General features: G+C 40.9%; 1 protein-coding gene across 1 annotated transcript in view; it reads left to right on the top strand.

Annotated features, from left to right (window-relative positions):
* The first annotated feature begins 5311 nt into the window (after positions 1-5311).
* Positions 5312-13154, top strand: part of ntn1a (netrin 1a) — an 85240-nt gene continuing 77397 nt past the window's right edge. The window contains exons 1-2 of the mRNA XM_014175033.3: positions 5312-5610; positions 5895-6949. Of these exons, the coding sequence (XP_014030508.1) occupies positions 5935-6949 (1015 nt within the window). The 5' untranslated portion in view covers positions 5312-5610; positions 5895-5934. The remainder of the gene's footprint in view (positions 5611-5894; positions 6950-13154) is intronic.

Genomic DNA, 13154 nt, shown 5'->3' with positions numbered 1-13154 from the left:
TTTCATGACTAAAGATGTGTTTCATTGTTTTGAATGTTGGGCTTTGATCTTTCAAACTTTAGTTTTGACAGGCTGGGTCATTGATTTAATAGCATTGACCATATTTATTACTAATCCCAATAGCATTTAGCTCCGTCTTTGCAAAGGTAGGTTTCACATATCTCTACCCGATACGCTTGAGAGAAAATACAATTGTGTGATGAATAATAAAAGGATAGTAATAGAAAAAACAAGTACTTGTAGTCTTACACTGACTTCCTAAAGCTTAATATCTACATAACAACAAGCCTATTTTGAAATGAAAAATGGATCTGGGCTCATTGGGACAGCCACTGTTCCAGGTCCAATTCAGCAGTTCTGTCATTTTCTCTGTCAACTGTTTTCTTCTCACTCAGGGCAGCACCATTAGTCTCCTTACTTCCCCTGATGCTACTTTGACTGCGATTTGCATTTCATGTTACGGTAAATCCCCCCCTCCCCTCCCTCTCTCCGAGAGGGAACAGGACCCAAGGCATTAGCTAAAAACAATGGCAGTAAATAAACAGTAAATACATGAGGTTCACAATGAAGGGGAATGTGAGTAGCTCCTGTATTACTCTGGGCTTGGGATGGATTACTTTATTCCTATGATATGTTTTTATATAGGCCCTACTCTGGAAGTCTGAAGTCTAAAATTACTATAATAGCCCTAGAAAGGTCAAATGTGAAAATTATATCTAAACAGGACTTTAAAATGTGTATTGAGTTATCGGGACAAGAGTCTAATAATAAAGATGGTTCTCCCCTTGCGGTTTAACCAGTGAAGGCCACTATTACACAGATGCCATCATGCCAATGAGATTGAATAGACCCCACAAAGTACAGTAGCCAGCCCAGTTAGCCAACCTACAACAGTGGTGAAACACTGCCACCTCCTGTTATGAAGTCATTAGACTACAGCAGTGGTGAGGACAGACGTGGCTTATCATGAAACTTCCCTAGTTCTTTGACTACTGCACAGAATATCAAAAAGGTGCCAGATTAATATTGGTCAATGTTGGATAAACAGCACTACGTTGTCTCAACGTTTTAAGTTGTTGATGATGATTTGGAACAAACGTACCAAGTTCCATCCTGTTCCCAAAAGATGGCGCCCTTTCCACAGCCTCAGGATACTAACGTGCTACAGGTGCTTGACAAACAATACAGAACATCAACTTCCCACTCCACAGCCATCTCAAGAGATAAATGGAATTCTCAATAAAAATAAAAAAATGCTGCTGACATTATTGTTCTGGCAACCTTGTTATACGTTCCTGACAGCCACTCTAGCATATGTGTTAGCAAATGTCCATTAACGCGTGCCAAACAAACCATTTTCCAGACGGGATCTTTGGTTGAGTCTTTTGCCTTTTTATTAGCAGCGAATCAAATATAAAAACACTGAAAGAATTACATAAATGCCTAATACCATATGCGAAATCCTAGTTCCAATGTGTAAACGGTGAAATGTATTCTCTCCATACCTGTGCATTCCCACTTCCTGGTCACCTGTGTGCCTACACACGACCCAAGATATAGAGCCCCATAGTGATGTCATAATACCCATAAAACCTAGCAGTCATACAGGGAAATGATTCCAATAGTTTTTACATCACTCATTTTTCCCATAGGAAATTTTAGAAACACTTAAAATAAGGGCTGTGTTTTGTGTAGGCTTACCCTGATGTGACATTTTGATAACTATGTAAATGTCTCTCGGACAAGGTAACTTTTATCAATATATTCGTCTCTATTTACTCTCAGATTTGAAATTGCAATTTGCATCAAAGTAGACATCATGCAAGACTACAAATCCCTGGAAGCTCCTGCACATCATCTCTAGCTGCAACCTGGTCTCAGAGAATTTGTATGATTCTGTATGTAAATCCAAGACACTCCGTTTAGTATGGTATGTATTAATGTGTGAATGTCCATCACCCATTTCGTATGATATGTTACAAATTACAATTTGTACTATATTTTACAAATTTGCAAAATGTACAATATGTTATGAATTACAATTCGTATTATATGTTATGAATTTGAAAACATATATGTTATGGAGTTGCAAAATGCACAATATGTTACATATTTGCAAAACGTATGATACAGTATGTTACAAATTCTAGCTAGGTGGCTAACGTAAGCTAGCTTGCTAATGTTAGCTAGGCTAAGGGTTAGGTGTTAGGGTTAAGTTTAGCAGTTAGGTTAAAGGGTTAAGGTTAGGGGAAGGGTTAGCTAACATGCTAAGTAGTTGCAAAGTTGTTAAAAGGGAGTAAGTAGTTAGTTTCTAATTAGCTAAAATGCTAAAGTTGCGCATGATGAAACAACTTTGGGTTACTAGACATTTGCGGTATACACCTACCCATCCACCCCGACCAACCACCCTTCTTTTGTTTTTGCCTTACGTAACTATCTGTCTTATATTAATTTTGGTATGGTTACATATCATACTAATTTTAGCATCCCAGACTAACATTTACTATGTTACGTCTAGCCTCTGAGACCAGGCTACTAGCTGACACCTTTTCTTACAGGTATTGTGTCAATTTAAAACTTGCACAAGACAGTTCACAAAATTGTCAATTTAAAGAAATGTAGCCAATTTATTCATTAATACATTTTGCTAACATTAGTTTATCCAGAGATTCTTACCTTTGCCTCGATTCGACAGTCTGGTCCAGATCATCATGGCATTTGTAGTTCTTTATGATAGCCACATTAGCAGCTAATTGGCATTTGATTTTTGTGGGGTAAATACAGGCAAATATATTGGTAAAAGTCACCTTGTCCTAGAGAGATTTACACGGTTACCAAAACGTCACGCCAGGGTAAGCCTACACAAAACACAGACCTTATTTTAAGTGTTTCTAAAATCCCCTATGGGAAAAATGAATGGTGGAAACCTAGAGTGTTGCTTGAACTGGTATAAAACCAAGATTAGTGATTTACTGCCACCTGCAGTTGTGGAATGTTTGCTAACAAGTATAATTCATTGGCTGATCCCTCCCGATGACCAGGATGAATAATGTGATCCTTCCTTAACCCATAGGAAGTCCCACCAAGTTGACTACTTCAAAATGGTGAAAGTCCTTAATGGTGCTGCCCATGCTAAAACAGGATTTTGGGCCCTAAAGTCCACTATCTATCTCCATGGCCAAGTCTTATGGGAGAGCCACCCAGATGCTCCAAAGGTTTTACATAATTTCAGCCAGTAGTTTTGAAAGTAGTGCTCAGCAGCCAAAACGGGTCGCGGAAAATATGTACTACGTCATCCATTTAGTATGAGATGTTATGAATTCCAATTCATACAATACATGTATGTTACAAGTTTGTTACTGTTTAAAATCCCTGACTGCATCTTTATGTATATTGGAAATATGACATTTTCCAATGGTAAACGGCCTTGATGGGATATCTTCATTTATCCATCATCTTAGAGCCTAGTATAAGAAAATTAAGTAAACTATATATACAAAGATAGACAAAATATAGACAACACAAAAACAATATTAGTAGGCCAAAATGGCTCCTAGAGTTATAACAGATTTATCAAGCTCTCAAACTCAATTTACAACAGAGAATTTGTGAATTTGAACACATTATTCTAGCAATAGAGCAGGCCTACACTGCAGGGCCTATTTGTAGTCCTTCCACACCGATCTCGACAAACCATTTCTGTATGGACCTCGCTTTGTGCACAGGGGAATTGTCATGCTGAAAGAGGAAAGGGCCTTCCCCAAACTGTTGCCACAAAGTTGGAAGCACAGAATTGTCTAGAACGTAATTGCATGCTGTAGCCTTAAGATTTCTCTTCACTGGTACAAAGGGGCCTAGCCCGAACCATGAAAAACAGCCTCAGACCATTATTCCGCCTCCACCAAACTTTACAGTTGGCACTATGCATTTGGGCAGATAGCATTCTTCTGGCATCTGCCTAACCCAGATTAGTCTGTCAGACTGTCAGATGGTGAAGCGTGACTCATCACTCCAGAGAACGAGTTAACACTGCTCCAGACTCCAATGGCGGCGAGCTTTGCACCACTCCAGCCGACGCTTGACATTGTGCATGGTGATCTTAGGCTTGTGTGCAGCTGCTTGGCCATGGAAACCCATTTCATGAAGGACCCAATGAACAGTTCTTGTGCTGACATTGCCTTCAGAGGCAGTTTGGAACTCGGTAGTGAGTGTTACAACCCAGGAAAGATCATTTTTACGTGCTATGCGTTTCAGCGCTCGGCAGTCTCATTACGTGAGTTTGTGTGGCCTACCACTTCGCGGCTGAGCGGTTGTTGCTCCTAGAAGTTTCCACTTCACAATAACTGAACTTACAGATGAGGGGCAGCTCTAACAGGGCAGACATTTGAGGAACTGACTTGTTGGAAAGGTGGCATCCTATGACAGTGCCACATTGAAAGTCATTGAGCTCTTCTGGAAGTCCATTCTACAGCCAATATTTTACTATGGAGATTGCATGGCTGTGTGCTTGATCGTAGACACCTGGTACCAAGGGGTGTGGCTGAAATAGCTGAATTCATCATTTGAGGGCGTGTCCACATACTTTTGTATATATAGTGTATTATAGCCGTAATCCCCAATGAATATGCTATGGAAGCATTACGAGAGATATAATATGCATAGTATTCACTGCATTTTCTCCTTCAAAAATTGTGAAGTCAGAAATATCGAAAAAGTCATGTTTTATAGTGATCTTGAGCAGTTTAGAAAATATGCACAGAAGCCTTATCATATTATAGAATAGGAGTAACTTTTTCGTTATTTGCACTTCGTTTCCATGAAGGTTTGATTATTTAAACTTTTGGAAAACTGATAGGCTTACTGAATAGGAAGAGAAAAAAAACATTAGGCATGCGTAAAAGATGCTTAATAACTCTTACTGGGTCACAGTCTAAATTATGAAATACAAATGCACCATAATACCCCAGAAATAACAATAATAATAGTAGTACTACTACTACTAATAATAAATAGATTAAAAAAACATAGTTTAACCTAATAAAAGGCTAATGTGACAAAGTCAATATTCATGATGAAATATAAGCTTCCATTTCGATTAGCAATATAAACACGATTCTATATGGAAGCCTTGGATTATGTAATCTACGTGATAATCAGCTAAACTTGACCAGTTTGTTATTCCTTCGCTTGGCACTTAATTAGCCGTATCTATCTTGTTATCGATAAACTACCAGTGGATGTCGTTGTTCACTCTTTTTACGCGGGAGTGTCACTCCTCAACATGACCTCATGCTCTGCAGACGCTCCAATCGTCCTTCACTTTCTCTACGGTCAGTGCGGCAGACAGAGATAGAAGGATAGAGGAAGGGAGTGAGTGAATGAGAAAGACGGGCACACAGGGAGTGAAACAGACAGAGCGAGAGTAGCGGCTCTTACATCTAGACGCGTGTAGATATTTTGCTCCCGGAGATTCAAAATAAAACAAACAAGAACACAACAGATCGCGCTTGTGACAGGACAGGCACCCGACAGAGATATCTGAATGACTTTTCTGCCTAGTTGAATTATTATTCCGAGGAATAGTGTCATATGTGGAGATTTCTTAACCTCGTAAGCCCATTTATTTCACTTAATAGGTGCATTATGAAAGGCTAATGTTATAAATCGATACATTTCTTCTGACAGTATTTTCATATTAATAACGGTTCAAATTATATTTTATGTAGGCTTTTCATGTGATGGTAATCTATATGCAAATGTTATTAGATCTATGTGCATGGTAAATTCAAATATCTATTGAGGTGTTGCTTTTCTATTTTAATTAATAGATTTACATCTGCCGTGCTCTTTTGGACATCTTGCAAAAGTGTCTTATTTATTATCTCTCTTTTCAGGGAACGGCTGGCGGTTTTCAGCGCACGAACAAGGAATACAATGCTAAGGATTTTGGATACCGTGGTCACTGTCGTGACCATTTCCTTTGTGGTAGAGGGGGTGCTCGGTGGCTACGGGATGAGCATGTTCGCGGCGCAAACATCTCCCCCGGACCCTTGCTACGACGAGAACGGTAACCCGAGGAGATGCATCCCCGATTTTGTGAACTCTGCTTTTGGAAAGGAAGTCCGTACTTCCAGCACCTGTGGTAAAACCCCGGGTAGGTACTGCTTGGTAACAGAGAAGGGCGATGAGAGAAATAGGAACTGCCATACTTGCGATGCCTCGGACCCCAAAAAGTATCACCCACCGACATATCTAACGGATCTCAACAACCCCCATAATCTCACATGTTGGCAATCGGAAAATTACATCCAATACCCCCAAAACGTCACCATAACACTATCACTGGGCAAGAAATTCGAAGTCACCTACGTAAGCCTGCAGTTCTGCTCACCTCGACCCGAATCTATGGCTATCTTCAAGTCTATGGACTACGGCAAATCTTGGGTACCTTTCCAATACTATTCGGCCCAGTGCAGGAAAATGTACACCAAACCGAGCAAAGCCACCATTACCAAACAGAACGAACAAGAGGCGATATGCACGGACTCCCACACGGACATGCACCCTCTATCCGGCGGTCTCATTGCCTTCAGCACTCTGGACGGCAGACCGTCGGCGCACGACTTCGACAACTCGCCGGTGCTCCAGGACTGGGTCACCGCCACCGATATCAAGGTGACGTTCAGCCGATTGCACACTTTCGGTGATGAGAACGAGGATGACTCGGAGCTATCCCGGGACTCTTATTTCTATGCGGTGTCCGATCTGCAAGTTGGCGGTCGATGCAAATGCAATGGCCACGCTTCGCGGTGCGTAAAAGACAGGGATGGAAACCTTGTTTGTGAGTGCAAACATAATACCGCGGGACCGGAGTGCGACAGGTGCAAGCCTTTCCATTATGATCGGCCGTGGCAACGCGCAACAGCTAGAGAAGCCAACGAATGTGTCGGTAAGTCAAAACAGTATAATTGTCTCCAAAAACCATCCAAAAAATCTTTAAGCACTGCAGCAGTTTCCTCTCCACACAATGCCTGTATCACAAGCGAAATTACATTTGGCATAAATTGTATTATTGGGTGACTTGTTTGTAGAGTCATGATATTTGGTTGTTTTTAAGGTTGGTAATGGTCGGTTGAGTTAATTGCTAAGGCGGGCACTGCGCATTTGTCAGTTCTGTTGAAAAACAAAGATTCAGATAGGCCTATTTTCTCTGTATTAAAGTTGTCGAAATACTGTAAGAGTTATTGTCATTAATTAAATGTGATTATAGCACATCATATTACGCACCAACAAGTACAAAACCTGTGTAATTTAGGTTTCCAACTCCAAGGCTCGAGGAAAAATTGCCTATCCTTTGTTGTAGCTTATATTGTTCTGGAAAACAATTTAAAATCCTTATTAGTATTAAAATGTTATTAGTATTATAATAATACTTATTATTTTGTTTCGAAATTAATTTTTATAGTTGTAAGCATTTTATTAGGCTATGTCAATTTTAGTCTGATCAGCCCACGCTGAATTAATAGTACATGCCTTCATTAAAACATGATACTGATGTTGAAAATGTAGGCTATCAAAAACAAGGCTGTACGGTTGTTAAAGAGGTCTGAATTAAGGATAAACCAAAACCACTGTTCGGCCCACCACAAAATGCACTATTTTAATGAAATGATGTCGCGCGTCCATGCACATAAAAAGTCACATGCAATGAGTTCTCAATTTGAAAACCTTAAAGCCCATTACCGCCATAGCTCAAATGGAGGTTTATAACAACCACCCACTTCAGTAAGACCGCCATATCACAATGTCTAATCATTCACCGCGTTGAAATGTTTCTCATGGGGAAAATTGATGTACCGTTCCAACTTTATCACTGCAATAAAGCGACGCACTGTAATTTATTTAAAGAGCATTTAAACTGCCCCACCACAGTAATTGAACACAGACGTCTCTGCCCATTTAATTACCATTTGAATCAAAGTTAATTATAGGTCTAAATTACGTTAATTTATGTATCATAAAACTATTGTTTAAAAAAAGAAGTATATTTTTAAAAAATCACTATTTCATCCCGAAACTATTATGATTATTATTATTGTTGTTGTTATTATATCAAATGAAATTGCAATTTTTTTAAAAGAACATTACAATATGAATTTGTCTTCCTTGGAAACAATCTGCTAAATGTTAATCCACCTATTAAGCCTAATACTCAAATACATGTGATATAATTGGTCAATCATTATTAATCACAACCATAACACGTTATCATTACTATTGTAATCATTCTAAATATTATTAATATGCTACTTATTAGTATTCATATGATTCGCTTTGTATTATGTTCTGGTCTTCAACGATATCATCGGACATTTATTCATGTGAACACTTAAGGCCTACAAGAAGAAAAGTAACCGAAATCCATATCTACTCCGATCTTCAATGAACCGGCCCATTTAGATTTATGCTTTCCCGTCTGCCCCTATGAAGACTAATAAAGCACATAGAGGAAGTTATCACATCGTGGCTTTCAACACATTGTTTCCAACAGCGAGGCTCAATCAGCCGCTATAGAGATGGGGACAATGCCGCAGCAGAATCAAAGATATGGTAGTTGCTTTTATTGCCAGACATGGCTAAGACCCACTTAAATATAGTATGTATTCATGCTTAGATGAGAGAGAGAGAGAGAGAGAATATATGCAGGAGCTTGGTGAGAATGTGAGTGCTACTGGTTCAGATAAAGGAGAATGAATTATTGGACAATTGTAGTCTGATATTGACTTGGCTGTGTGTTGACTGTCTAGCAAATATTGTATACGATTTTATCATGATGAGTGTGGTTAAAAGTTGTGATTATGGGTTGTTGATGTAAGCGAAGAGAATTGATTCCTTGTGAAATATCTCACCCCTTATAAGCCAAGTACCTGCCCGATACATGCATGCTTTTAAGGTTAAGATCAGAGTTAGGCCGAGTGGGGGGGTGGTTCCCTGACCATAGTACCTTTAACGACTTCATTGGCATTGTATACCCAACATTTTATATTAATAGTTCAAGACTTAGGGCATGCAATGTGGATACAAATAGGCCGGTGTGTCTCAAGAGACATTGCTGATGGAAAAGATGATGATGAAGGTGAATAAACCTTGATTTCTCACTGTAACCCACTCTAGATTGGATTTGCGATTTCATGGCACACATTAATTATCGCCCTACAGTGACTGGTGACAGGAGGCTCCTCATTCAACCCCATATTGTTTGCATCCGAGAGACCCAACAGTAAAATGAACTGACTCAAACTCCCCTTTGTCTCTGTATTTCTATTTCACTGTGGTTGGGGGGAAAGTGGCGCTGTGTTGTTTGACAGTCATCCATGGCACATGTTGACTGTTTTGACACGTAGCCGGTGTTTCAAAGGGTTTTGTTTGCTGTTTGTTTCCATTCCCACAGAGTGGTTCTCTGCGGCAGATAAACAGGCTTGAGCCTTGTGGAAATATCTACGCTTTTACTATAGTGACTGGCTACGAATATACTTTGGAGAAGGTCACCCCAGTTGTGTATAAAACTGTGAGGTGTTACCTCAATTAAGAGAGCTCTGAATCTGATAACACATCACTCAAAATATCCATATTACAGGCTACATTTCTAAGCCCTGCCGTCAAATCCAAGATTTATACTAGTTGGCCAACTATGAGAAACACAGAGTGACAATGACTAAATTAAGTTGACCAAATAGGTGAAACACAGAGTGACAAATGAATACAAATGAATAAGTGATAGTCAGTGGTGGTTTCTGTGAGGAGGAAAGGAAGGCTGTGCCTCCCTCCTTGGGGCACCAGGGCTTCCATCCTGGAAAAGCAAACAGACTTGTTTAGACACAACCACGCCGCTATAGGAATGAAGAATGAATTGTTCCCCCCTATCCCCTGTATCCTTGACACTTTATTTTTACCGGAACAGCATGTGTGTGTGTGTGTGTGTGTCATGTGTGTGTGTGGTGTGTCTCGCACGGTGCCACAAAGGAGCATCACTCATTGTATCAATCATGCTGTCAGCGCGCACACACACACACACACATACACACGCACACCCTGTAACAATACATTCCTCTGGGCTGTTTGTGCTGCGGGCCGCCTGCTCCGTCAGACAAGGCGTGCAGAGCGGGTTGCGGAGGGGTGCTGTGGTCGCACACCCTCTGCTAAAACAAACACCGCCTCAGGGAGAAGAATAGTCTGCCTGACACCTCTGTGTAAAGGCAGGGTCCTAGGGTTTTTGAGAGGGTGAGGTGGAGTTGGGGTAGTGGTGTGTGGCATAGTGCTGTTGTCTGTTACCACCTGTAAAAGCAATTCGTCACAGGAGGTTGGTGGAACCTTTAAATGGGGAGGATGGGCTCGTGTGAATAGCTGGAGCAGAATAAAGGGAATGGTATCAAATACATTGTTTCCATGTGTTTGATGCCACTCCATTAACTCCATTCCAGCCATTATTATGAGGCGTCCTCCCCTCAGCAGCCTCCACTGCAATCAGTAATTGTAGCTTAAAGTTATGGCTAGGACAGAACACTGTGTGTACTATAAGCTTCAGGAACAGAGAAGTGATGTCAAAACGAGATGTACTGTACTATACGATAAGCTTTGCTATGAGCTGCTTGGTTGGATGTGCTGAAATATTGAATGCTTCCAGCACTATTTGTCAGTCAGTAAATTGAAAGACTCTCTCTGGATCCTCTGCAGTCATAACATGTTCTCAGTTACAGAGTTTATCTAGTGTAGATTTGGAAAGTGATACAGAGTGGGGACATTCAGAGTAAATGAGAAAGAAATAGCCAGGTGGGGAAAGGAAACGTCATCAAGACCAGCATATTTTTCTATGTTGTGTGAAACACATAGGGATAGGTACTTCTATTTTATTATAGAGATAATGATAGGCACTTGTTTTTATCATGGTCCAAAGAGCCAATGGCTGAGAATAAGAAATGCGTACAGCCTATTAGTCTGTCGAGATCTCTCTCCAGATGATTGTCTTTGTTCAAGTCCTTAAAACTTGCTACTTGCTCTGTCTTTTACTGAACCTGGATATTGGTTATCATATCTATACAAAGGGCTAGGCATTTGCGGAGTGATTTGAATGCAGTTGGTCTTGCAAAAACCTAAACATATTGAAACAGGTTGCAGGTCGTCTTCCCTCCTTGATGTGCACTTTGCTGATTAGTTCGCCTGAGTCTTAAAGGACCTTCATGCGTGCACTTCCAGGTCCATTTGGGATATTGATTCTCACAGGCCACGCGGGAGACCGTCTTTGTAATCTAATGCAATACATTTAGGAATGGAGGCATGGAGGAGGAAGAATCGTGGGTTCAATATAAATTCAGGTGTGACCAGTCTCAGCCTGACAGACATGGCTGGATGGATAGACTCTCTCATCACGACTGTCTCATGTCGAATTCGGTCGGCGTCAGCAAGGATGCTCAACTACCTGTAAGAAAGCACGCAAGTGTCTCAATTGAATCAACTAGATTCTCTTGCTTTAGAACTCTATCAACTCAGAGTGACACTACAGCATCTGAAGGAGACGCCAATTCAGCTAATTGTGATGAGGAAAGTCTTTCAGATACAGAAAATTAAATGCAATGCTGTTCAACTGCATTATCTGCCTGAGTTTGTCCAGTTTTATTGGCTTCAGGTTCCATAGCTTGAAAGTGTTGAGAAAAGGGGTCTTGAATAATTCAGAGATTAAGAAGAATGCTTGGAGGCATGCAGAATGAAGGGACGGATACTACTGCAGCACAGAGAAAAGTAAAGAGATTGAGGGAGACTACAATAAAGACTATAAATGAGAGAGAGAGAGAGAGAGAGAGGAAAGATCTAGAGAAAGAGACAGGGAAGCTATAGAGAAAGACAGATGGAAACAGAAAGACAAAGTGACAGGAGAGAGTGACCCATCCAGGGGCTTTTGGGGACAGGAGAGACTTTTTGGATGAAACAGGCTTTATCTTTTCTTGAGAACCACTTCACGGTAGTTTTTCTACTTGTTCACAGAGTGGGCGGGGGAGGGCCCTTCCCTCAGCTCTAGAACTTTGTTGGCACAGAGAAAGCATATCAGTGACTTGGCACAGACATCGCTTCAAGCCCGTCCAAATCTCCATGGATCCCCCCCATCCCCCCGAGAAACACGTTTCCCCCGTAGATAACTTCACGTATCCAGCCTCAAACCGCAACATCATCTGGCCGATTTGAGCAGACCTGCTGGTTGTCTCGCCTGATTACGTCAAGTAAATACGCTCCCAGGTGTTATTCTGAACAGTTTGATTGACAGGGGAAGATGACTGTGGTGGTGGATTGACATTGAGATTTGGCTCCCCTTCAGATAATTGGGCTTAAATGCTCTAACCACTTGCTTAGAGGAAACAGTGTTTTGCTGAGATGTCTTTTTGATAGACTCTTCCCTAGTTCCATTGAAGGAAGAAAGATCAACATTGACATGATGATATGTTAGTAATTAAAACGTTCTCACCTGAAATAACTAATTCAAGTTTTTGGAAATGGAGAATGGGGAACTACAATGAAGACAATCATTTTGAGAATGTCGGTTAGATTGTCAATGTAATAGACTAGTATTTACATTCATATGGTCTCCTGCAGATAAGATTTAATAAAAAAACAAAGCAACCCTTCACAAGAAAGTATACTGTATAGTGTTGTCCTTTCACACCTTTCATTTCATGTAGGAGCCCCTACAACTGAATACAACAGCAATATTCATTAACAATGATACCATGATGAGGCCTGATGACCGAGCTGTGGTCTGGTTAATGTTTGAGCTGCCACCAAGGATCGTCATCCTTTATGAACCGCCGTATCCTTCATCTTCAAAGGGCGACTGCCGTCCGCCAAACGCATTGACCATCCTGACGCTCACCTGCCCGACAACGCCTGGCAAACAAACGGAGTGAGAAACAGAGGTGCAAAAAGAGTGTCCGAGTAGTTTGCACTTTGCACCGTGGCGTAGTCTCCTCCCTTCCCCCCCTGAAGAATCCCGACACCAGTGCCGGTAGTTCAAAGGGGTGAATGGCCTCCCTCACGCAACGAGGACCTCCTTCCTACAAAGTGTTATCACTGTTTTACGACTTGTTTTTAAACCATTGCATAATGGT

This window comes from Salmo salar, chromosome 02 (assembly GCF_965601325.2).
Source record: "Salmo salar chromosome 02, fSalSal1, whole genome shotgun sequence".
Lineage (NCBI taxonomy): Eukaryota > Metazoa > Chordata > Actinopteri > Salmoniformes > Salmonidae > Salmo > Salmo salar.
This window is presented reverse-complemented; position numbering and strand designations above follow the sequence as displayed.